The sequence below is a fragment of the Perognathus longimembris genome, chromosome 11, assembly GCF_023159225.1.
Source record: "Perognathus longimembris pacificus isolate PPM17 chromosome 11, ASM2315922v1, whole genome shotgun sequence".
Taxonomy (NCBI): Eukaryota; Metazoa; Chordata; class Mammalia; order Rodentia; family Heteromyidae; genus Perognathus; species Perognathus longimembris.
Window position 1 is genome coordinate 30,009,825 of NC_063171.1, and position 27,625 is coordinate 30,037,449.

Here is a 27,625-nt window from a genome sequence, read left to right on the forward strand (position 1 = left end):
GTTATCAATATCAGTCACAGTCCCAAACATTAAATGGAAAATCCTAGAAATATTTAATAAGTTAAAGAAGTATTGCAACATATTGTTAAATTTAATCTGTTTTATTCTTATTTATTCTTATTAATTTCTTCCCATGCCTAATTTATAAGTTAAACTTTATCATAATATGTAGGTATATGAAAAGCATAGGGTTTTTATTTCTTTTTGGTTTCATATTTTTGTTGGGGTTCTTGGACCATATTTGTTGCACCTAGGGCAGACTACATTGTGCTACAGCCTCATAAAATCTTCCTTGTTTCCCTTTTCTCCTCTTCTTCATTCTTCTTTCTCTCTCTCTCTCGTTCTTTCTCTCGTTCTTTCTTTCTTTCTTTCTTTCTTTCTTTCTTTCTTTCTTTCTTTCTTTCTTTCTTTCTTTCTTTCTTTCTTTCTTTCTTTCTTTCTTTCTTTCTGTCTTTCTCTCTCTCCCTCCCTCCCTCCCTCCCTCCCTCCCTGTCTCTGTCTCTCTCTTGCTTGCTTGCTCGCTCTTCCCCCCTCTCTTCCTCCCTCCCTCTCAGTAGTTCTTTGGCTGTTGGGACTCACAGTCTCACTTTGCTTGCTTGCTTTAAAAGCTGGTGCTCTACTCCTTGAGTTACATTTCCTATTTAGCTGGTTAACTGGAGATAAGAGTTTCAACGACTTTTCTGTAAAAGCTGGCTTTAAACTACAGTCCTCTGAGCTCAGTCTTTATAGTAACTAGGATTACAGGCATGAGCCTCTGACATCTAGCAATTCCTTTCCTTTTCTGATGGAATTCAAAAGTGGGGCAGTAAGAGTTATCAACAATAAGACCCAGTGCCCATGTTTTACTAGCAGTGCAAGAACATATGTTCCTTCTGGAAGAGAGGAGTACATTGTTGATTCCTTTTGTCCCCACCCAGAGAATATATTGTGGGTGATCATGGGAAATTATGCTTATTTCCAACTTTGATTGTCTATATCAAAATATCTAAATAGAACTACACCCATTTTTCTGGCTGCTGATAGAAACAGTCTTTTTTTATTATTATTCCTGTGATGTAGAAGTACAATATATCATTTGGTTTGTGTCAAACTGGCCTGTGTTTTTTACTTATCTTTCTAACTAGACACCACAAATCTCTTCTTCAATCTCATTCTTCACAAGTGAAATCAAGCAAACTAAAAAAAAAAGGAGATATCTCTGTTCTGTGAGAGGTGAAATGAGGAATTAAAGGATAATTTATTATCCGTTTTCCATTATCAAAGTAGTTTATGTTTATATTATCCTTATGCCATCTCCAAATAAGCAAACATTAAAAAATTTTAAAATATTATTCATTCCAGGATATAGGTTATTTAAGCATTCTCTATTATTAATATATTTCTTAATTTTATGTACAAAGATATTTTACAGAACAGCCTTACATATAAGTACCTGCACAGTTATAATATCTACAGTATAATCAATTTCTAGAGGTGAAATTCCTGGATCAGAATGTTCATTTCTAATTTATTCTGTCTTGCCCTTTCCAAAACTACAGTAATAGTCTCTGACTTAAATTATTTCGTGGTTTTCTTTTTTTATGAATATTAAGATTCTTTTTGTTTAGAAAGCCCATTACTGTATGAAAAAAGTACTTAATATCTGGTAGACTAATTAACCAAAGGAGATCATAAACAGCAGGCCCTGCAATGAGCAGCATTCATCAACCTGACTTACCAGCATGCATTGTGTAGATCAGCTATGGTCTTGTCATATTTGAGATATTAGATTGTACAAACAGTGTGTAAAAAAAGCTCACATATGAATTTTCATTAAAATGAACATTATCCAAAACAGTCTCTTAAGTTTTTTTTCCTTCTATGCAGATAGTTTTACTTGGTAAACAATAGTCAATGTTCAGTATTCTGAGTCAAGCCAACTGAAAAAAATAAGAAAACAAATGCTACCTCATTATTTATTTATCAGTATAAGAGATACTTAAACTAGTAAATTTTGACTATTAATTTGAAGTATTGCAAATTTTTTTCACTTGAAAAACCAGAAACAGATATAAAATTGATTATATTTTTAATAGTGGTATTACATAAGCTATAGCTCTGCTCTGACTTAAAAATAGTACTTGCTATATAGCAGCTTATTAAATAAATAATGCAAAGGGTTATAAAAGTATTAAATGATTTTAATACTTTTATTAAAGTAAGTAAATCTTTTAAAAATGAGATGTTGAATGTATGAAATGGCAATTTTGTGGTTTTAAAAACTCATTTTTAAAATTCTACAACAAAAGTGTCTGTGTCTACATATGACTATAGTAGGTAATATGTGTAAATACATAATTATGTTAACTATATTTTTTAAAAAGCTTACAACATTGTCAGTGTGTTTATTTACTTCAAATTTTTCCTTTAGTATGAATTCAAGGCGGCTTTAAAATATATATGACATATTAAGTAAATTAAAATGAGTGAGGAAGTCAGCATAGAGCACAAATGTTGACTTTACATGCTAAAATACATGCCAGGAAATATAATACTCAGAGGACATTTGCCCTTGAAGGCTGTTATTTTCTGATGTATCTTCTAAGAAGTACTTTTACGTAATGAACCTTGCTATACAAGCTGTCCAAACAATAAAACCTTTTAAGTAAAAGCATGTAGCACATATCTAAAGTCTCACGGCAATGGTCAGACCTCTAGCCTATTGGTTCTTAGGAAGCCTAGGAAAGTAAGGGCTACAAGATGGTACTGTTTAGTTATTTGTACTATTTGTGGAGTATCTAAAACAATAGGTGAAATAGTCATGAATCTTCCTTTATGCAGTAGAAATATTTTTATTTTAGTTAGATCTCTCCTATGTTGTCCAGAGCTCACCAAATTACCCTACTGACAATTCAGTCTGAACTGCAAAAATATCTTTTTTGGGGATTATGTTTTAGAAATATGTGAAGTTCAGATCAAGTGCTAGTTGCTCATGCCCATAATTCTAGCTGCTCAGGAGGCTGAGATCTAAAGATTATGATTAGAAACCAGCCCCAGCAGATAAGGCTTAAGAGACTTTTTATCTCCAATTAACTAGCAAAAATCTGGAAGTGGAGAGGTGATACATGTGATGGAGTGCCAGCCTTGAGCAGGAAAGTTAAGGAGAGTGCTCTGGCCCTGAGTTCAAGCCCCAATGCAAGCACAATTCAAAGGGGAGGAAGGGAAAGGAAAAAGGAAAGGGGAAGGGAGAGGAGAAGGGAAGTGTGTATGAAATATCTGAGAAGATTCAGTACAATGAAGACACAATACATGAAGTACCTTATGTGTGAGGTGTATTGAAACCTTGAAACACTAAAGATGAACAAGACGCTATTTTCATTTCCAATAGACTTCTCATCTCTAGGAGGAGATATGCAATTATATTTTACATGCCAATTATACATTGCCAATTATACATTACGGTAGTGTTCTTGACATTCAGGACACAAGGAAGATCAGAACAGATATATTTACTCTTACAGAGAGAGCATAAAATATCAGCTATGCTGCAAGTAACTGTGCTTTAAGACTCATTGTAGCACAGTTACCATCTGTAGCTATCACTGAGAAACGTTTCATTGAGATCACATTTTTCTGGAGGCTACAGTTTTTTTCCTGACTAGAAACGAGTAGGAAAAACATGCTAGAAGAAGGAATAGTATAAGCCTTGGAACCATGAATAGTTTTTGTTTTATAGTTGCCAGGAAACAGGAAACACACACAAGCATGAGAGACGAGGACAAGGGGACAAGTTTACCTTTCAGAAGTCACCCCAGTGACCCATTTTCTCCAACCAGGCCCTACCACGAAAAATCTTAGATCATTTGTTATAATGTTATATCTAATGTTGTAAATGGTCTTCTCTACACTATGGACACTCACCAGAAGGTGCAGTAGTGCTTTGTAGAACTCATATCTTAATATTCTAACTGGAAAACGATGCACTTGTAAATCTAATATGCTACTCCAGTGGGCTCTCCCATTCTACATATTTGCCATATGGTATTTTATATCTGTGATCTAAACACTGATATTCTCCATCAAGGTGACAGAGCAAGATTCTTTCAGAGCTATGAGATTAATGTTTGGAGTTCTTTTATTGCATTCTCAGACAAGTGAGTTATACACTTTTAGAGAATCATCTATCTATCTACCTATCTACATGTATATATGTCACAATTTTGGCTAATCTGACATATATACTATAGTTGTAGAAAAATCTATCTATCTATCTATCAACTCAGAAAATATAAGTTGTGATTGCCTACATTTCAAAGGAGTTTTCTTCAGAATTCCTTAAAATAGGCACTGCTAAAGAGTGTAATATAACCACAGGAGTTTAGACTGTTGATAACCAAGGAGCCCAGATTTCCTAATATATCATTAATGAAATATATCTATTTGGGCAGAGTAGCCATTTCATTTATCATTCACTCACCCACTAAATCTTTAATACTCAGTGAATCTTTCATAAGCATTAAGTATATTGGATATATAAATGTTGTAGTCACTGTCTTTAATAGATTATAAAAGTAAGGCAGTTGTAAATCCAAATAATCAGAATCAAGCTTTTTTTTTTTGGCCAGTCCTGGGCCTTGGACTCAGGGCCTGAGCACTGTCCCTGGCTTCTTCCCGCTCAAGGCTAGCACTCCGCCACTTGAGCCACAGCGCCACTTCTGGCCGTTTTCTGTATATGTGGTGCTGGGGAATCGAACCTAGGGCCTCGTGTATCCGAGGCAGGCACTCTTGCCACTAGGCTATATCCCCAGCCCCAGAATCAAGCTTTAATGATAGAGGTGAGGCAACCAGTAAGGAGACCACTATAGTATAATCAGGATGTGGGTGGCACATGCCTGTCATCCCACAACTTGGATGGTTAAAACAGCAGAATCACAAGTTTAAAGCCAGCCTGGGCTATATAGCAAGTCCTTGTTTTAAGAAACAAACAAATAAGAGAAACTAAAGAGAAGGAGGAAGAGAAAAAAGAGCACAGAAGGAAAACAGAGAAAGATAAAGTAGAATAAATTGAGTCATTCAGTACAATTGACCATTCTTGATTCATTTTACAATTGTAAAATTGTAAAGAATATCAACTTATTTCCAGGTGCCAGTGGCTCAACCTGTAATCCTAGTTACTCAGAAGGCTGAGATTTGAGGATTGTGGTTTGAAGCCAGTCCAGACAGGAATGTTTGTGAGACTCATATCTTCAGTTAATCACGAAATAACAACAACAACAACAACAACAACAACAAGACCCTGTAACTCAAGTGATAGAGTGCTGCTGGCCTTGAGCAAAAGGAGCTTAGGGTTAACACCGAGGCCCAGAGTTGAAGGCCCCGGGACTGGAAAAAATAAAAAGAATATATCAATTTATTGAGATAGAATTTAAGTAATTTGAGCCAGAATATTGAAAGGGAATATTCTGTTTTTATACTTTAAGTAGGTGAAGAGCTTGGTGCTTTTGCATAGCTGCAAGAGGCAGATGTAACTAGATCATTTCTAGTGAAGGTGAATGGGTAGGCAGAGCCAGATGGTAAAGGGCTATGGATCATATGAGAATGTTGGATTTTATCTTTAGAAGAAAAGTATTAGAGGGTTTAGGCAGGGATGTAGTATGATTCTACTCCTGTTTTATACAGCTTTGTGAATACTATGCTTGTTCAGAACGGTTGAGCCTAGATGAACAGATAAACAAGCAAGTAATTCTAAAATCTAACTATTCTAGGTGAGAAAATATGATGGTGGAATGAGAATAGAAGTAAACTGAAGCAGCTATTTTTAACACTTTGTATTGATATGATTCAGCAATGAATTAGGTGTTAGAATTACAAAAACAATAGTTGCCAGCTATTACATTATTTTATTCCATTAAGAAACTTTCCAAGTAATTGAACTGTAGGTTTCTTTAGGATGGTAGAGAATAGTGGAAAATTATTTATTTTATTGGGGCAGAGTAGGGTTTTCTGTGCAGAGTGTTTTGTGTTTTTTTTTGGCAGGGTATGATTAAGAATATCTCTCAAATTTCATAATATAAGTATACCTCAAAAGTTCATCTTTTATAATACAGTATATTTAGGAAGTAAAGGAGAAATAGGAAAATATTTGCCAAAAGTACTATCACCTCCCTCTCTCTGAATGTTTATTTTCTCAGACTTTGCTCATATAAATGAGTCTTTCTTTGTAGGCTTGTAAAAATATAAAGTATTTTACATAAAAGTGAGTAAAGATATTTCCCCAGTTCTGTTTAAAGAAGAAATCTAGGAGAGTTATAGTTTTTCATTAAAATACCTCTGTCAAATAAGACTTCATTTTCATTTTACTTGGTGCCTCTTGTTGGCTGATGCAGCCAACAGCTCCAGCAGAGGCAATAGTTATCGTGTCGTATTGTTTATTGAAATCTAGTAGAAAAGACAGGTAGTATTGTTTAATGTTCCACTTGAAATAACATTGAATTATAACCTTCGAGTGCTATGGACTGGAAGAAAAGTGAGCATCCCATGTATTATATCTGATCACAGTGGAATCAAGGTAACCCGCAATAACAAAGGATACCACAGAGGCTACACAAATACTTGGAGGATAAACCCCTCACTGTTATCTAACACTTGGGTCACAGAGCAAATTAAGGATGAAATTAACGAATTCATAAGCCACAATGACAATGAAAATACATCACAAAGAAACCTATGGGATACAGCTAAGGCAGTGCTGAGGGGCAAGATCATTGCCCTCAGCACACACATTAAAAGAATGGAATCAAATCAGGTAAATAACCTCATGATGAAACTAAAACATTTGGAGAAACAAGAAATAATTGAATCTAAAACGACTAGGAGGAGAGAGATCACAAAGATTAAAGAAGAGATAAATCTGATTGAAAATAGAAAGACCATTCAACAAATAAATAAAACTAAAAGCTGGTTCTTTGAGAAAATAAATAAAATTGGCAGACCCCTTGCAAGACTTACAAAAAAAAGAAGAGACTCATATCCATAAGATCAGGGACTCTACTGGAAAAATTACAACAAATACACATGATAATCAAACAACCATAAGGAACTATTACCAGAACCTCTACTCACTAAAGAACGATAATTTTACAGAAATAGATCAATTCTTAGAGAAATATAAACTGCCCAAACAGAATCAAGAAGAAATAAATCAACTAAATAAGCCAATAACTTACAATGATATGCAGGGGGTAATCAAGAGCTTCCCAACAAAGAAAAATCCAGGCCCGGATGGATTCACCAATGAATTCTATAAAGCCTTTAGTGAGGAGCTAATACTAGTACTCCTCAAACTCTTCCATGAAATAGAAACAGAGGGAGAAATCCAAAACTCATTCTATGAAGCTAATATTATACTCATCCCCCAACAAAAAAAGAGAACTACAGACCAATATCACTAATGAACACAGACGCAAAGCACCTCAACAAAATATTAGCTAATAGGATCCAGAAACTGATCAAGAAAATTATACATCATGATCAAGTAAGCTTCATCCCACAGACACAAGGATGGTTCAACATCCATAAGTCGACAAATGTAATTCACCATATTAACAGAGCTAAGACCAAGAATCACATCGTCATCTCAGTCAATGCCCAAAAAGCCTTTGACAAAATACAACATCCATACATGTTAAAAGCCCTGGAGAGAACAGGAATAGAGGGAACATTCTTTAAAACAATAAAAGCCATATACAACAGACCAACTGCTAATATCATATTGAATGGGGAGAAACTAAAACCATTCCCTCTAAACTCAGGAACAAGACAAGGATGCCCACTCTCCCCACTTCTTTTCAATATAGTGCAAGAATCCCTAGCCATAGCAATAAGGCAAGAGGAGGGCATCAAAGGGATCTACATTGGCAAAGAAGAAATCAAGGTATCCCTATTTGCAGATGACATGATCTTATATCTGAAAGACCCCCAAAACTCAGTCCCCAAACTCCTACACCTAATAAACCATTTTGGCAAGTAGCAGGATACAAAATCAACCCACAAAAGTCAGCAGCTTTACAGTACACTAGCAATGTACAAGCAGAAAATGAAATTATGGAAATAATATCATTTACAATAGCCAAAAAAAGAATAAATTACCTAGGGATCACCTAACTAAAGACGTGAATGACCTATTTAATGAGAATTATAAAAATCTAAAAAGGGAAATCAAAGAGGACACAAGGAGATAGAAAGACCTCCCATGCTTATGGGTAGGCAGAATCAATATAGTAAAAATGGCCATATTGCCCAAATTGTTATACAAATTCATTGCAGTCCCCATCAATATCCCAGCTACATTCTTCACTGAAATAGAGAAAGCAACTCATAAATTCATATGGAACAGCAAAACACCTAGAATAGCCAAAGCAATTCTAGGCAAAAAAAAGCAGTGCAGGAGGTATCACAGTACCAGACTTCAAGCTCTATTATAGAGCCATCATAACAAAAACAGCCTGGTATTGGTATAAAAACAGACATGAAGACCAATGGAATAGAATAGAAGACCCAGAAATAAAGCCGCATTCTTATAGTCAGCTGATATTCGACAAAGGAGCTAAAGACATACAATGGAATAAACATAGCCTCTTCAACTACTGGTGCTGGGAAAACTGGCATCCATATGCAGAAAACTCAAAGTAGACCCTAGCCTATCACCATGCACCAAGATCAACTCAAAATGGATCAAGGACCTCAACATCAGACCTGAATCTTTGAAACTACTGAAGGACAGAGTAGGAAAGACTCTAGAACTTATAGACACAGGAAGGAACTTCCTGAATAGAGTCCCAGGGGCACAGCAGATAGGGGAGAGTCTCGACAAATGGGATTACTACAAAATAAAAAGTTTCTGCACAGCTAAGGACATAGCCACCAAACTAGAAAGACAGCCATGTTTCTGTATCCAATGCCTAATGTATGAAACTGTAACCTCTCTGTACATCAGTTTGATAATAAAAATTTGAAAAAAAATAAAATAAAATAAAAATTACTAACTGAAAAAAAAAAAGTGACCATCTAAATCAGCAATTTTTAACATGGACTTCTTCCAGAGTCCAAATAAAGCCATGGGCCATTTTTACTTTCTCCACACTTGAAATGCACTTAAAATATAATAAAATAAACTACTGAAATGTAAAAAAAAAAAAAAAGACAGCCAACCATATGGGAAAGGATCTTCACCAGCTCAGCAACAGACAAAGGCCTAATATCTGTCATCTACAGAGAACTCAAAAAACTAAGCCCCTCCAAGCCCAATAAACCAATTAGGAAATGGGCAAAGGAGCTAAAGAGAGACTTCACAAGAGAAGAAATAAAAATGGCAAAGAAACTTATGAGGAAATGTTCAACATCCCTGGCAGTAAAGGAAATGCAAATAAAAACAACCCTGAGATACACCTCACTCCAGTTAGAATGGCCTATACTCTGAACTCAGGCAACAACAAATGCTGGAGGGGATGCGGGGAAAGAGGAACCCTTCTCCACTGTTGGTGGGAGTGCAAATTAGTACAACCACTTTGGAGAACAGTATGCAGGTTCCTCAAAAAGCTCAACATAGGGGCTGGGGATATAGCCTAGCGGCAAGAGTGCCTGCCTCGGATACACGAGGCCCTAGGTTCGATTCCCCAGCACCACATATACAGAAAATGGCCAGAAGCGGCGCTGTGGCTCAAGTGGCAGAGTGCTAGCCTTGAGCGGGAAGAAGCCAGGGACAGTGCTCAGGCCCTGAGTCCAAGGCCCAGGACTGGCAAAAAAAAAAAAAAAAAAAAAAAAAAAAAGCTCAACATAGACCTACCCTATGACCCAGCCATACCCCTCCTAGGCACCTATCCTGAACAACAGGTCTCAGGATATCAAAAAGACACCTGCACATCCATGTTTATCTCTGCACAATTCACAATAGCCAAAAAATGGTAACAACTCAGATCCCCTTCTACAGATGAATGGATCCAAAAACTGTGGTACCTATACACAATGGAATACAACATAGCAATTAGAAATGATAAAATATTGGTATTTTCAGGGAAATGGTCAGATCTTGAACAAATAATGTTGAGCGAGACGAGCCTAGAACACAGAAAACAAAGGGGCATGATCTCCTTGATATATGACTGTTAAGGTGGGTGGGTGGGGGGAGTAGAGACCAGGTCTGTGAAACCAAAAACTTCTTGTCAAATGGTATTTCCCACAGGTTTGGGTCAGCAACTTACATTATGTAACTAAACCAAACAACTACTAAACATAAAAAGGTCTAAAATAGACTTCTCAGTGGATCACAATAGCTCAAAAGCTATATATGTATGATTATGTAAGACAAGGATAAGCAAACTCTATTGTTGATGTTATATTTAAAGTTCTAAGTGAATTTCCTTTGGCGTTTTTGGTACACTGGGTATTGTATATATGCCTACCTGATCTAGGGAAGGGAAAGAAAAATGAGGGTGTAAGATATGTACTCACTGTGCTATTATGTAACTATACCCCTTTTGCACAACACCTTGTCAACAAAATTTAATAAATTAAAAAAAAAGAAAAGTGAGAAGTGAAGATTGTCACAGTTTGTAATATGGCATATCTTAATGATTCTTACTTAATTCATGTAGTTTCCAGTTCCAGATGGCTTATTCAGTGAGACTAGTGAATGCGTAGTTGAGTTTAATTTTGCAGTTACTCTTTCTGAATTCTATGCAAGGGTTCTCTTAAAAATTATTTTATATACTGGGGTGATGTACAGAGGGATTGCAGTTACATAAGTCAAAGAGTACATTTCTTTTTTGGATAATGCCACCCCCTTCCCTGCACTCATCCAGTTTTTCTCTCCCATCTCCAGTATACAGAGGCTCTTAAAAGGATCCTCGATGTAGCAGTAACTTTTGGATCTCTTCTTTGATTTCCTTTCTACTTGGAATTCCTTCCCTGTGCTTCATTAAGTTGTGACTTGATCTGATACTGCTTATCTCCCATGGGTATAAAAGTGCAATTGCATTAGTTAGCAAAAGTTTGATATTTTTGAAATGCCAGAGGAGTCAAAGAGAAGGCTTAACATACACTGTTCAAAATTGTGTGATTTGTTCAAGAGTACTGGTAATGGCTAGAAACATGAATATTTTCTATCTTAATTTCGATGGCTGCCTTGTTAGCCTTTGATAATATATTATTGCCCTGTTGCCTATAAAATGAGGGCAATGCTTATAATGATGTTTTTTTTCAGATGTGGGGTTGCCAGGACTGAAATCATGGTAGTTACTCGTTTAATATTTAGCCACTTACTTACATCATTACTAAATGTTTATAATTCAGGGAAGAATTTTTCCCTTGTATTTAAAAATTTGCAGGACTAGGCTACTGATTTGGTGAGTATCCACCAAAAGTTAACATTATGTGAATCAATTTGCTATTTGATATTCAAAGTTTTATTATTAGTAAATTTCATATCTCTTTCCAGCTTATTTTGTTTCTTAAATGGGACATCATTTTCATTCTCAAATAGCTTTCCTGTATTATTTATAAACAAAATGCCTTACTGTGGAAGCAATACGTTCTTTGTGCAGATGCATTTCATTTGTTCTTTGTCCACCTGTATTGAATAGATTATATAGCCTATTCAATAAACACTGACATTCTTTAAAATGCACCATAGAATACTTAAATAAACATTCTCTTCTTTGTTTTCAGGTTTGTGCTAATTGAAATTCTGTTTGGTACATTTTCCCATATCTTAGAGGTCATTCTTTAAGCAGGAATTATTCCTCCCACTGCAGGATTACCTGAGTAGAATTTTTAGTACTTCCCATGAGCTGTAGAATATCTAAGTACTTGATGGTGCTGAACAAGGAAGGTTGCGGAAGGGAACAAATATGTCAAGAATTTGGTAGTTTGAAAGGCTGTTAACTCTCAATGTGCAAATAAATATTGTACTAATTTTTTTCACTGACAAATTAGAAATACTGCAGTAACGTTTTAGGAATTACTTATGGTATTGACTGAAAGTATATGGTGGTACTTTGTGATGCCTTTATGTATCTGATAAGGGAAGGGGATTGTGTACAGTGTATGGTTTTTTGCCATGGAGTGAAAAGAGAAGGAACAAAACTCTGTTAAGAACAATTAGGAAAACCTATCAAAATGAAAAGGAGAAATCAGTCTTTGAATGATCACTTTATTTTTAGTATTTTACTTTCATTTTTGGTATTTTTTTATCTTTTATGCACATATTATACTTTATAGTGATCAAAACTAAAATCAATTCATTATTATTCCCTCAATACTAGTTCTTTGTTATTACTCTCAAGTATTAAAAACTGAATAATCATGTTATACTTTCATATGACTGGTGGTGGACTCCTTCCTTCCTTCCTTCCTTCCTTCCTTCCTTCCTTCCTTCCTTCCTTCCTTCCTTCCTTCCTTCTTTCTTTCCTCTCTCTCTCTCTCTCTCTCTCTTTCTTTTTTTGTGGGGGGGGGGAGGCGTCAGTCACAGGACTTGAACCCAGCAGAATAGATTTCTTCACATCAACGTCACCACAAGCATCTGAGAAAATACCTTGTGCTACAATGTTATAACAGTGTCACTCAGTGATAGTAAATTTTTCAGCTCCATTATAATTTTTGAGATAATATTCATATATTTCATTGGCCCAAAATGTCCTTATGTGGCACATGAATGTAATAGTGCTTTAAAAAATCTATGTTCGTGAATACTGCACAGTGTCCTAGTACTGTAAGCCACACCTGTCACAATTCCTTTGGATTTCCATCTCCACAGCCATTTCAGTACTCAGCCTATCTGTTGTCTTTCTTCCTTCAATATTCCTGCCTCAACTTGACTTCAGTCATGGTTATTCATTGAAATTGGGTTACAGCTTGTTGCCATGCTTGGTAATCTCAATTATAAATGACCTGGCTCTTAATTTGGTTGGGTTTCTTTTTAACTGTATTTTTTTGTCTTTTCTTTTTTGGCTTTGGGGATCGAACCCAGGATGTTGCACTTGCTAGGCAAGTACATTGCCACCAAGCTACATCCCAGCCACTGTCTCTTAATTTTGTAGCTCATTTCTTCTATGTTGATTGTCATCCATCCCATTAGACCTACCTTTTCATCATCTCTTCCTCTCTCTACCCTCTGGGTCTTTACTTCCTTTCTTGTTAAATTTAAGGTAATTTGTCCAAAGCTATTGTATCACTCTTGTTATTTTTGTTGGTAAAATTCTCAACCTTCATTAAATTCAGGGCTATTTGTAGCTTCTCCCTAAATGAGCTAATACTAAGTAGATATAACATTTTTCAAAAAAAAAATCTTCTAAATCTTTCAATACTATCAAACTAGCTTATTTTAAATCAAATCAGTAAGACATCTACTGTCTTTATAAAATACAGGTTTTTCACAATAATGAATTGGGTTCATGTTTTGTGTGATTTTAGTAATCCATTGATAAGCAGAAATGACATAAGTTATGATGGACTCTACATTGGGCCACTGGGGTTCTTATGAGTAAATGCAAATAGTTCAGTGTTTCAAATTTTAATACACTCATGCTATTTCCAAGGAAAACCAGCATCATTAATGTATAACATGTATTTCATAAATAAAAATAATTGAAGTATTTCATATAGATAATGTCTTTCTTATGCTCACAATAAGACTAATGTATATATAAATGTGTTTTTAATAGGAAATTGCCCGGCATTTGCGCCCTGAAACCCTCAGAGCAATCTTCGGTAAAACTAAGATCCAGAATGCTGTTCATTGTACAGATCTGCCAGAGGATGGCCTATTAGAGGTAAGCTAGAGAAGGGTAAGCCTTCTGTTTATATGACACACTTATAAATAATCCTAATAGTTCTGACATGTGAGAAATCATTTTAATAGTCTAGAATTACAATGTTACTTGGCCATCAGATACATCATACTGCAACTTTAAAAGGCCAGAAGAATGAACTTGTACTCCAAAGGCTGGAGCAAGAGAAGTCCTTGAACTCAGGAGTTCTAGGCTAGCCTGGACCGCATAGCAAGGTTTTCTCTCTTGGAAAAAATATAAAAGGCCAAATTTTAGGAATGCTGATTATATAACTAGGAACTCATTAAAGGATTAATATTTGGGCTGGGAATGTGGCTTTGTGGTAGAGTGCTTGCCTAGCATGCATGAATCCCCGGGTTCAATTCCTCAATACCACATAAACAGAAAAAGCCAGAAGTAGTGCTGTGGCTCAAGTGGTAGCATGCTAGCCTTGAGCAAAAGAAGCCCAGAGGCAGTGCCTCGGCCCTGAGTTCGAGCCCCCAGGACTGGCAAAAAAAATTAACATATATTTGATTGTACATATTATAGCTTAAAATAATTTAATAAGCAGGACAGTACAGCATCAATTAAATCATGTGACATATGTGACAATACCATTTGTTGTAAGTTACTAATCATGAAAATATCCCAATGAAATTTAAGAGCCCAAAAGGAAAAGTGAATGGCATTAAATCTCAGAGTTCCATTTCTTAGTGCTTTTTTATGCCAGGTTCTACCATGATAAATGTCTTGTATAAATCATTTGTTTCACTTACCATAACAACACTAATAGCCTGATATCATTATCTTTCTTTTCTGGAAAATGAAATAGAGACTCAGAGGTAAAGTAGCATCTCCAAATCAAATACTTAATGGGAGACAGAACCATATTTTGACCTCTTATCTATTTAATTAATTTGAAATAAGAAAAATGAAAGAATTTTAAAAAGTAAAAATCTAGTTTGGAGTTTAAAAAAGTCTTTTCTGAGCTAACTGCAAAGAAGGAAATGTCAAATAAAAAGTTCCATTTTAATTTATTTTTAGTTTTAAAGGTTTTATGTATTTCCAAGGAAATTAAATGTACTTTAAAGATAAATGACAGATTTATGTGACTATAGTAGTAATGATCAAAACTAGTTGCTATTCTTAATCTATATATTTGTGACTGTTGCTTGCTTTCTGAGTAAACATCACCTTGCCCTGTGGTGATGCTCACTGAACTGTTTGTGTAATTATATGTAGAGCTCATAAAGTATGGCTTCAGTGCATAGATTTTATGATCTGTCATCATCTCATTTTTATAGCAGTGACACAACATGTTTTAATTGTAAGCATTATGACATGATTTCAGTCAAACAAGACAAAATCTCTGTTATTTTAGAGCATACAGTAAATTTGAAATGTCAAAGAGCTTAGCATAAATATAGAAATCTTATTTATCTGGATACCAGTAGTCTTAGCAAAATCACTTTTGTGATTATAGAAACAAAATCTTGAATATATAATATGAGACATCCTTGAATGTAATTTTACTGATGTTCTCTGACTGTGGGTTCTAACTGGAAATCTTAAATTGATGTCTTAAGGAAAGTATTCATGAAAAAATTCTCAGCTTAACTAATAATCAGAGAAGTCTTCACTTTCTACTACTAACAACAACAAAACAAGGTAATCATGCCCACTGCTAGTAAGGCTGTGATGAAGGGAATATCCTCTTGTTGCTGGTAACACTTACAAGGAAACAGGTATTGAAGGGGGAGGATGTGTCCAAGGGTTCTGCTTGTTAGAATACAACCAAAAGAAGTTAGCAGTAGGATTACAAAATACAAAGCTATCTACATACATGTTCATGGAAGTATCTGATCATTAGAGCTAGAAATAATGTGCATGTCTGGAAATAGATCCCAATTCCTCTGAGAAGCCTTTCATGACGTTCTGCACCAGGGGTCCCCATGTGTATTCTCCTGGCATTTTATTTCTTTCTACTCTCATTGTGTAGAGAAGCTAGAAGTTGTTCATCTCAGTGTACCTCAGTGTCCTCATTCAGTAAAATGAAGATAGATTAGAATACCTGCCTTATCAAATACCATGGTGCCTCACCCTGTAGCAATTGCTCCCCAATGATAGTAATTATATTATATTATAGCACAATATCTGTGTGATCATGTGTTTCTACATGAGACTCCTTTTTGCCTGGCTTATAAAAGAACTGAATTCAATAACTGATTTTTAAAGGAAAAGAGGGAGGAGGATAATTATAATTATGGTCATGTACTCAGTGAAAAATCATATAACCTTTCTTGCTTAATGATGATAATGAAGACTGTGGCAGTGGTCCCTGACCCTGGTTGCATGTGAAAACCACACCTCCCTGCTGTGGTTTTAAAAGTACAGATACCCAGAATTTACTCCTAGAGAGTCTAATTTTTTAATAGATTCTAATTTTCAACCATCAAGAAAAGTTGCAATACAGAACACAATGCTTTTTTGTGATCATCCAAGAGGAAATTGCCAATACAATGTCCCATACTTCTGAATTCTTAATGTAAATCAGCATTTTCATACATAACCACATTACAAGCATCCAAACTAGGAAATTAACATTGCTACATTGCTGCCATCTTAATTCCTAGATTCCCATGTGCCACTGGTTCGCTCAATAACATTTTGTTGTGGAAAATAGGTCCAAGTCAGAATCATGCATTTCACTTAATTTTTTTCTTTGTCTTTTTCAATCTAGAGCAGTTTGTCATTTTTTCCCTGACTTTCATGACCTTGGAACCTTTGAAAATAACAAGCAGAGATTTTAATTGAATTCATTCATTAATTCCTTTGCCTATCAGAAACTTTTGTAGATAGCTTTTGCCTACAGTTCTAACAAGATATTCTGCTGTGTGGCCTGTATTAGTCATGCATGAAGTCATCTGTTGGCTCCTCATCGTCTAAAAAAAAAGTGAATGATGCTTTTTTTTAAATTTTATGACATCCTTATATATGTCTTATCTCTGCTCCTTTTCCATGTTAATCCTCATCAGACATCTGACCTCTGTTACTGCTGCTCATGGAGGATCAGTTATATTTTCTGTTTCCCCAGATGTCAGTAACAAGTAAATCTGCATCTCTTTCTTTTATTTTACCTTTATGTCAGTTCTCAGGATTGTTTTATTTTACCTTTATGTCTGTTCTCAAGATTATTTTCTGGTTGTCTCTAGCAGAAAAACAAACAAACAAAAATACCTAAGCTGCATGCCAGAAATTAAAATTCTTAAAGTTGGTACATAGATTATGGTAGAAAATTCAATCAGCTATGGTTGAATTTTGAATTCTGTACATGAAAGTGATAGACCCGTTCTCTTTCATTTGAGTGTTTATATTATTTATATAATTTATTTTATATAGAATTTTTATTATTTAAAAATGAACACTGGATGAGTGATGGTATCCACTGGTAATCTTAGGTATTTCAGGAGGCTAAGATCTGAGAATAGATATTTGGAGCCAGTAAAGTGGAGGGGGGCAAATTCATAAGACTCTTACCCCAGTTAACCAGCAAAATACAGGACATAGCTCAAGTGGTGTTGCTACTGTTTAAGTGTTAGAGATGCACCAGCCATAGGTACAAAAAGCTGATGCTGGTACAACAATAACAACAAAAAATGACAACCACTGTATTTGGGCACTGCAGTAAAGAAGTTTCCAGTAGCACCTGGAACATACTAGGCTCTAGGAGAGAGTATTTATAATGATTATTTTATACAGTAATGAAACTATGTGTGTTTCCCTTGATTTTCTTTTCCAAACATTCTCTAAGTTGGTTATATTACTTTATGATTATAAAATAAATTAAGAATAAAAAATGTGGGCTGGGGATATAGCCTAGTGGCAAGAGTGCCTGCCTCAGATACACGAGGCCCTAGGTTCGATTCCCCAGCACCACATATACAGAAAACGGCCAGAAGCGGCGCTGTGGCTCAAGTGGCAGAGTGCTAGCCTTGAGCGGGAAGAAGCCAAGGGACAGTGCTCAGGCCCTGAGTCCAAGGCCCAGGACTGGCCAAAAAAAAAAAAAAAAGAATAAAAAATGTAGGGGTTCCTTTCCTAAGAAATTATTTTTCAAGATTTTTCTTTCACATAGATGCCAGCAAAATATCAAATATCTTAGAGTGAAAAAAGAATAAAAATATTTATTGTATATATGTATATATAATTGACTAAAGAAAATATGAATTTGAATATATATTTAAACATTGTTCTGGTATTCTGTTGGAAAAAAAGTGAATGAAGCAAGGATTAGCTAGAAATAAACATACTTGTAGGATGACTAAGATGATCAGACAAGTGCAGATTTATCAGCCCTGGTTAGCATAGGCCTCTCCACAAACTAACACTCATAATTTATCTCCAGTTGTAGTTTCTATCTTATGGAAGAAGATTTGTGATTTTTTTTTTTACCAGTACATTATCAAAGCGGGAACAACTTGTACAAAGACAGCTTTCTCTTGAAAACCTAAAAATAGGTTAGCAGGGCTAGTGCTCTGACCAGGAAGTGGGAAATGACAAGAGATAAGCCAGAAAAGGGCTCAGGACCTTATAAATTATATTAATACATCTGAACTTCATCCAGAGGCATTAGGCACTATGGAAAAAAAAATCAAGATACTTCCTATCTCTGAATGAATAATCCTTCAGGCACTAAAATCTTTATGATAACTAATTCTATAAACTTCTGAACACCAATTTTTCATAAGATTGATGGCAAAGCCTAATCTGATCTTAATTCAGATTGTATAGCATTTTTATTGAATCTACTTTGTTTGGCTAATCATACTAATGCAGAAATATTAGTGTATTAGATTATATATTATACTTAACAGAGTATTCATTTATTACTTAAACTCCAAAACATCTGCCACCAGGAGTCTTGAATAAGGGGTAATGGAGATTTGAAACAGAGCTGATCATAGAATATAGACTTTAGAGTAGTATTAAAAATGTGTTGATTTGAGAGATTATAGGCATCATGGGCTTCCCTCCTCCCACCCCACCTTGAACAGTTAGATTGGCAACAGGGCTTTCATAAGGGAATGTGATGAGGAAGGAGTTGGGAATGTTAATAAGAGTAATTGGAGTTACAAAGAAAGAAAGACTGGTGGCAAGAGGTACTAGAAAAAAAAGGTGGAAAAAAAGAGCCACGGCTGCAGGCCTTTCTGAAGTACAGATAAATTTCCCTTCCAGCAAGAAGAAGCTGTAGAAGAAGAGTCTCCATGACAAATGTCAGGGTGATGCTTTTTTTTTGTGGTGATGGTAAGTGTTAGAAGTTAGAATGTATCTGTGGAGAAGGGAGCCAGTGTGAAGTGGCTCCAGGTCAGGATCTGAGAGAGGCGTTAATGTTGAATAGCCTTGAAGTCACCTAGGATCATGGCTGAGAGGCAAGGCAAGAAAGGAAAATGGTGATCCAAGTGTGAAATCTTTAGCAAAGGAAGAAGTTGAGCCTGAAGTATGGCAGCAAAAAGAAGATAATGATCTAATTCCAGATATCATAAGCTTCAGAGTAAGAGGCTAATTGACACATGAGGAGGTAAGCCTTAAAGTAGTTCTAAGGTAAAAGCTAAAACTACCTCTAACTCCTGAAAATGCTTCACTTGAGGACACTAACCAATTGATGGGAGTGCCAAACTTCATTTAAAGAGGCCTAATAAAGATGTTCAAGGTTTTCAAGGTTTAGAGAAGTTTATGCTGAATTTCCAGAGTAAACAAGAGAAATCTCAGAGCCCTGTGAAAATGAACAGAATGGGGGAAAAGAGATGAGCAGAATGGCTTTCATCTTGGTGTGTGAGAGATACTACAAATGAGTAATTTTCTGGTCAAAGTAATACCTTTTAAAAGATAGGAATTTCATTTTACTTCCTCATAATTTGATACTGCATTTGACACCTACTCAAGGGAGGTGTCTGGAGCTGGTACAAAGCCCCTTACTGTCAAGAGCCTGGTTCCTTTTCTGTGTTGGTCAAGCTTTCCTTAGTTGGGTGCATTTTGCCTGATCACAGAATGGTTGTCAGAACTGCAGCTGTCACTTCTGTGTCTAAAGTGTGAAGAAAGGGAAGATCAAAGGCAAATGTGAGCATACCAGCTGAGCCTTTGCAGAGCCAGAAATGCCAACAACTGATTGATTGATTTCTTTTGTGTTTTTTTTTTTTTTTGCTGAAACTTAGTCACATGCCCTCCCACCTCTTTTTCAGAAGGAAGTAGTAAATGTGGTTCTGTTAGTTATTAACATTGCTCTCTGTAGCAAAAATCAAGATTCTCTTAGAGACAGAGGAGGTAGAATGAATGTTGTATAGGTCAAAAAGCAGCATCTTCTCAAAGTGATTGACAAGAGTTATTTGCCAATAGAATCATCTCACTGGTGGCTCTCCATGAGCGACTATAACACGCAAGAATTTTGTGGAGATTCAATTTTGGGACCCATCCTAGATCTACTGACTTAGAAACTGTGGAGCTTAGGCCCACAAATCTGCTTTAATTCAACTTCCAGCTGATTCTGGCATCCATAAAGCTTGAGAGCTACTGTTTCATGCAATGTTGTCAGTCAGTGGCATGTACCAGATCACTTCTGGAGATTTTGTAGTGTGTGTGTGCATCTTCTTTAAATTGATAGCTAAAAATAGCACATATTCATGAGGGCTCCATGTGATATTTTGAACCATGTAAAGACAAATATCACATCAATTTAAAAGATTGATCCTATAGACGGTGAGAGTAGAACAGTGGTTAATGTAGGCATGGCAAGTCTGGGGCCAGGGCCTATAGAAGATTCTGCTAAGTAGGTCTGAGATAGGCTTCTTGAATCTGTATCTGTATTATTGGGGCTTCTTTTGGTTTATGTTTTTCCTTAAAAATAATTATTAGCTTTTTTTGTTTGATTTTGAGATAGTACCTAACTGTGCATCCAAGGTTGGCTTCAAAATCCTCTTGCTTCAATCCTCCCCACATGTCTCCTCCCCTCTTCCCCTCTAGTAATAGAATTATGGGCATGAGCTGTCATGCCCATATCTATATTTAGTACAGATCCAGGCTGGCCTTGAACTCAGATCCTCCTACCTCAGCCTTGTTGCAGGTCATCCTGGTATAGCTAATGGTCCAGCTAATAATTAGAAATCACTTTCCTGTTGATGAGTGAAAGCATCCATGACTTTTTAGTTCTAGACCACCATCCTGCTTTTTGAGGAAAACCTGGACTCTGAGAACATTCCAGCAAAGAACCTGTTTGGCTTTTAGGACTTGCTAAGCATAGGAAACAATAGCCTCATCTGAAATTTGAAGAGCTCTAAAGTTAGTTTTAGTGAATTTATCTGCAGCCAGAAGATTTAACATTTCCAAGGGAGATCCAGTATGAGCTGAAGGACTCTCGGCTCCTCTGGATACAGCCAGCAATGACTTGGTTTATTACCTAGATTTCCTGGTGGCAATTTTTGTGTTAACTGTTGTCATTTGCCCTCCCAGGTAGTGGCTGGAGGCTGGGGAATGTATTCTGTACATGTCTGCACATTGCTTGTGTGCTGTGACTAACAAGGACAGAAGTCTTGGGTCTTTCACAGCAGAGACATTTCCTCTTCAGGTTCTTCAAATCTGTAGTCGCCAGATCAGATCTCATGGGTATGTGACTTGTACAGGGGGCTAGATTTGTCTTTCTGATTGTGGAAGGGCTTTGAGGACCTGGGCCTATCATAGACTTTTGTATTTTCAGTCCTTGCTGAACATACTGCTGGCTTTTTTTCATTGTTTATTGAGTAGCTACATGGAAGAAAGCACCATGAAGGGAAACATTCCCTCCATTTCCTCTCGTCTTCTGTGCTGATGTAGATGAACCTTGCTTTCAATTGGTATATCCCAAAGTCCTCTACCTACCTGATGCCTGAAAAAACCACTGCATTGGGGACAGTATTCAAGTGAATCCTGAAATATATTGCATGTGGAAAGCTTATGGTTGCACAGAATTTTTTTTGTCCTCAACCTGCATATTTCAAAGCTTCTGCATTAACCATTAAAAACATAAGAGGCATTGATCTGTCAAATTATAACTCATATGATCCCATTGATATTTAAGTGGTATTAGCAAGTTTCTCAGAAAAAGGAATCAAAGGAAAAGTTCCATATACTCTCCTATGTCCTGTCAAATAGAGCTCATCATCCTTGCTAGATGATTTCTGCTTTATTTCATTTATTTATTGTTACCATGGGAAATGCTCTCTCACATTGAGAACTAAGGATATCTCTGATATTTTCCTCATGTAATAGTAATGGAGCTGAAGCAATAAAATGCCAGAATAACTTGTCCGAAGTAGTCATAATACCTGTTTACTTTTTGAAAGTTTCTATAACCATTAATACTGTAATACGGTAGCAGTCATTATAATGCCCCAAACCACATTCCACAAAGGGAATTGTGGGTCCATTGGGTCTTTCAATTTCTCAAGCACATCCAGCTCCCATTTTCCTTAGAGTAGTTCTCTTCTCAATGTAAAAAGCAATATGCCTTATGGTTTAAGAACTATTTTGACATGATTTACCCTATGTTATATAAGTACTTACAATATCACTCACTGAAGTCTGTAGGGAAAACTCAGATTATTTTGTTTATAGAAAAATTGGCTGATTAATAACTGTAGAAAATCCATACATGATATGAAATCATAGGACAAAAAGAGACCTTAAAAGAGCACTTAACCTCCAAGCGTTTTGTCTGAGCACATTTTCAGCTTTTCTACCTGTTCATTAGGCAGTGTTTCTCAGACCTTAGCAGCAATGGACTTCTTTGAAAAACATTTTAAATACAGATATTGTTAGGCTTCTCTCCAAAATTTATGATAGGGCAGATCTGAGTTAGGGTCTAAGAATTTGCATTTCTAACAAGTTCTCATTTAATACTGTTGTTATTGTACATTGTACTATGCCTTGACATCTGCTTTCCTAAGCCAAGAAGCATTGTATACTGTCCTAAAGTCAAGTTTTCCTTGTTAATGGTTCTCAGATTTGGATTTTTCACAGACCTAGAACATTTCCAAAAACAAACGAAGCAATAAATAGTATTGAGGATAGCCATAGTAATTTTGCTAAATGAAGACATTAGAAAAATTGTTTTCTATCATCACCATTATTTTTATTTTTTATTTTTTGGCCAGTCCTGGGCCTTGGACTCAGGGCCTGAGCATCCTCCCTGGCTTCTTCCTGCTCAAGGCCAACACTCTGCCACCTGAGCCACAGCGCCCCTTCTGGCCGTTTTCCATATATGTGGTGCTGGGGAATCCATCCGAGAGCTTCATGTGTAGGAGGCAAGCACTCTTGCCACTAGGCCATATTCCCAGCCCTCATCACCATTATTTTGTTTTCAAAAGATATTTAACCACCAGTAGCAGCATTTAATCATATAACAACGGGCTGTCTCTTCAGTTTAAAATTCAGCTTCATCCAAAACTTCCTTTATTGCTCTGACATACCAAGAGCACACTGGCAAAAAGCAGTCTGCTGCAGGTGCATGCAAAGCAGTCACGTTTTCTGTAGAGATAGAAAACAGTAACAGAGCCACTGCACAGTTTTCTACTTTTCATTTCACCATGCACAGGGAGTTCGAAACAATGTCTGTGAGAAAATGTACCACTTCCCCAAGGTGGGCCATTCCTGCCAAATCTTGCTTCATACTACTTTAGATGCCCTGATTTTTCTCATTTTTTCCAGGAAGTAGTGAAGTTCCATCCTAGGCCAGCACCAGCTATGAAATGGTGATCTGAAGCCAATTAAATTACACTTGAGGATGGAATCTCTTGATTTTGTTCAAATGGGTTCTGGATTTTGTTCAAATTTAAAATAGAAAGTTAAGTTCCATAGGGCTGGGAATATGGCCTAGTGGTAGAGTGCTTGCCTTATATACATGAAGCCCTGGGTTTGATTCCTCAGTACCACATGTATGGGAAAAGCCAAAAGTGGCGCTGTGGCTCAAGTGGTAGAGTGCTAGCCTTGAGCAAACAGAAGCCAGGGACAGTGCTCAGTATTAGAAATAGTATTAGAATATTAGAAATAGATACAGAAATGTACTTTAAAGCTATATTGTGGAGGCTTTAGAATCTTTTTTCTGGTGACAATAATGAACATTGGGATAATGGTGATAAAATATCAATTTACTATGGAGCAATACATGCCAGACACTACAATAAATGTTACTGCATTGTCTAGATACTTCCTTGAATAGATTCTATCTTCCCCATTTTGTACCTAAAGAGGATAAAGCTCCTGGGATGAAATGACTTGGCCAACAACACAGTACAAGTAAGCGGCAGAGCTGATATTCAAACCTAAGTGTAACTCAATCCAAGGCCTATGCTTTCTTCCAGGAAATTGAAACCACAATAGGTCAAAGGTTTCAATTCAAAGACTTATTGATAATATTGTAAGATCACAACTAAAGAAATTTCTGTGATGGTTCACTGACATCTGCCATATGTACAGGAGGATGTTTTGTTGATATGTACCACTCCCATTGGATACATTGATTCTAGGAAATAGAAACCCTTCAGTTGGGGCTGAGAATATGGTCTAGTGGCAACAGTGCTTGCCTTGTATACATGAAGCCCTGGGCTCGATTCCCCAGCACCACATATATAGGAAATGGCCAGAAGTGCCTCTGTGGCTCAAGTGGTAGAGTGCTAGCCTTGAGCAAAGAGAAGCCAGGGACAGTGCTCAGGCCCTGAGTCCAAGGCCCAGGACTGGCAAAAAAAAAAAAAAAAGCCTTCAGTTGAACAGAGCAATAACCCAATGAAATAGTGTTCCCCAAGTTTCAGGAAAGCAGTAGAGTTTAAGGTGAGTAGAATAATGGAATAGAATTTTTAGGTCCACCCAGGGAAAATGGCCCCTTTCCTTGTTATCTCTCCTTGCACATGTGGCCCCTTCCCTAGAAGTCCCTGCCCAGCGGCTGTGTAACCCAGGTAATGGAGCACCTGGGGGCAATGGAAAGTCACCCAGGTTCTGAGGTCATTGTTGTGGCCACACATCCTTTCTGCCCTTTGCTGCAGCCACACCTCCTCCCCACCCTTCCTCTATATAGTCAATCTCCATCATTAGTTATCCCCTTGCATCCTTTTCCGTCTCTCCTTCCCTTCTCCTTTCCTTTTCCCCTTCCCTTTCCCTTCCCCTGCATGCATTGCACCCCCTGTGCCCTCCATCTTGTGCAGGCTGGCAGTATGCTCTCCTAATAAACTCTTCTCTGTCTGAATCATGTAGCACTCTCCTTTTGGTGAACCTTACAAGAATAATTAGAATAATTAGACTAATGGAAGCATGTGCTCTAATCCTCTAGTAAGACATCTTGCAATCTGCTGGCCTAAAATGCAACAATTTAGAAATAATCTCCTTCAAGTAATCCATTTCTACTATAAATACAATTCTCAGATAATATCCACCTCCTCCATTAACCTCTATGTTCTGTGAGAACGGTGGCCTGGTATTTTTTTTAACATAAAATGTATTTTCCATAATCAATTGATATTAAAAGTATTGATATAATTTTTCTATTTCCTTATGAGTGATACAATATCATTCTTCATGATGGATAAGTAGAATTCTTTTGTGTATATATACCACATTTTCTTGATCCATTCATCCATTGAGGGGCATCAGGGCTGGTTATGGTAAGCAGTGCTGCCATGAACATGATTGTGCTGGTAGCTTTAGTGTGGCCTTGCTTGTGCTTTATTGGATAAAAGCCCAGGAGTGGAATTGCTGGGTCATAAGGTAACTCTATGTTTAGTTTTTTGAGGGATACCCATACTGCTTTCCAGAGTGTTGAACAGTTTATATTCCCACCAACAGTGTAATAGAATTGTCTTTTGGCCACATCCACACAGCATTTGTTATTGTTAGTTTTAAGCAAAGTAAGCCAAACCTAGAGAAACATAGGTTATATAGTTTCCTTTACTTGTGGTAGCTAGAATATGCCTATAAATCTACAAGTAAACATGCTAGGTAGTAAGCAAGGGGTTACAAATGAATTAGCTAAAGGGTAATACACTCTATGGAGAGTGCAAATGGTATAATTCTTTCAAAAGGTTAAGTCAGAGCCCAGCAAAATTAAGTACCAGGAAATGGGTACTTGCAAGAAGGGAGGATGGAGCCATATGGAGAGTGTTAGAAAAAGAATAGGTAAGGGGAGAATGCAGGCAATAATTCATTGTATATACCTTAGAACTGAGAAATATAAGGGAAGGGGTGGGGTGAAGGGTGTGAAGATGCATTGTACACATAAACTGCTTTGCTAAAATAAATTCAATACATAACCTAAAATTAAGATAAGCAAGGGAAGGGAGGTGGTTTGGGAGGAATGGGTGAGAATGTTGCAAGATAACATTGAAATGTTGAATGATAAAAAAAAGTCTTTAGAAAATAGTGATGATAATAGTAAGCAAGCACTTTATGCTAAGCATGGGGCTAGATACTTTCAGTGCAGCAAATGCATCTGGAACTGGACTTCTGGATTTGTACTCTAGCTCTGCTACTTGTTAGTTGGTTCAACTCTTAAGCCTCACAATCTTCGTTACAATAAGGGTAAGATTAGTACTTGTCTCAGAGGGTAGTGACAAGATGTAAATTAGTTGGTAAATCAGTATGAATTCAACAGCACTCAATTAGATGTTGATTGTTATCTCTATAATTATTATAATAATCTATTATTTCTATGTTACTTCCATTATAAAATCAATATATTGTGGTCAGAGTGTGTCAGGCTGTTAGAATCTTCTACAAATTATATCCCAACTAAAGAAAAACTCATATGGATCTTTTCATGGTCAGAATCAACTTCATATAAAAATACAGAGGACTGGTCTCAATTCCTTTTAAAGAAATCAAAGAGTTTTTAAAAATTGTTTTGTAGATCAGAACACTTAGTTTATCGCCTTTTGATCTATCACCTTGCATCTTTGGACTTCCCTTGGGAATTCCCTAACATGGATAAATACTAACTAGAATGGAGAAAGAAGATTTTTGATGCACAGGAAATGCCAGTCAAAAGCATTTTCATGCTTACTCACTTTTAAGGCCATAATAAATACAATTACATTCATGATTGTAGGGTGGTGCTTCCATTTAGAGGACTGGAGTTCAGTGTATACTGAGTGCTGGCTATATATAGGTTCACTATCAGGAGATCAACCTGAGTTTTACAAAATGCTGAAGAATGCACTAGTATCTTCATTTTCAGATGAAGAAAATGATATACCCACAGTGACTTTCCCAAAACTACAATGTCAAGATATTATACATGATGGCACTGGATAACACCCAAAAAAGAAGCTTGAAAATTTTAAGCTTTCAAAGGTTTACTTTGTCATCATCATTGTAATCATAATTTTTGTCAAGACAGTTCTCATAATAGAAAAGTATATCTGAAGCAAAATGAAGCAAAATGGAAGAGTATAGCTTTATTTGGCTCAAAAAAATAGAATAGTAAATAAAGATATAATAACTAGTCAGTGGCTCTACTTCATTTCAGTTACATAAGCAACCCAACTAGAGGGAAGGGGTGAAGGAAAATTGAGGCAGAAATATGCATAACCTGAACATACCAGCACATGAACTGTCAATGTGGTACTGTAACATTTGGTAGCTTTTTTGACATTTATACTCTACAAAGCCATATTGAACTCACATATAACAACATACCTTGTCTTTAAATCACAAATAGTATATCCTCACTTTAGCGAATTATTTTGCATTCTCTATAACATTTACTGATGGTAGCATTAACAATGGTTCATACTGAATATTAAACACAATCT

The 27,625-nt window shown here is 36.4% G+C and overlaps 1 protein-coding gene across 2 annotated transcripts in view; it reads left to right on the forward strand.

Moving 5' to 3' along the window:
- The window catches only part of Nme7 (NME/NM23 family member 7), a 151,340-nt gene that overhangs the window by 100,006 nt on the left and 23,709 nt on the right, over positions 1–27,625 (forward strand). The window contains exon 11 of one of the 2 annotated variants that reach the window (XM_048358126.1): positions 13,698–13,805. The exons of the other annotated variant lie outside the window; for it this stretch is intronic. Coding sequence (XP_048214083.1) covers positions 13,698–13,805 — 108 coding nt within the window. The remainder of the gene's footprint in view (positions 1–13,697; positions 13,806–27,625) is intronic. 2 annotated transcript variants of the gene reach the window in all.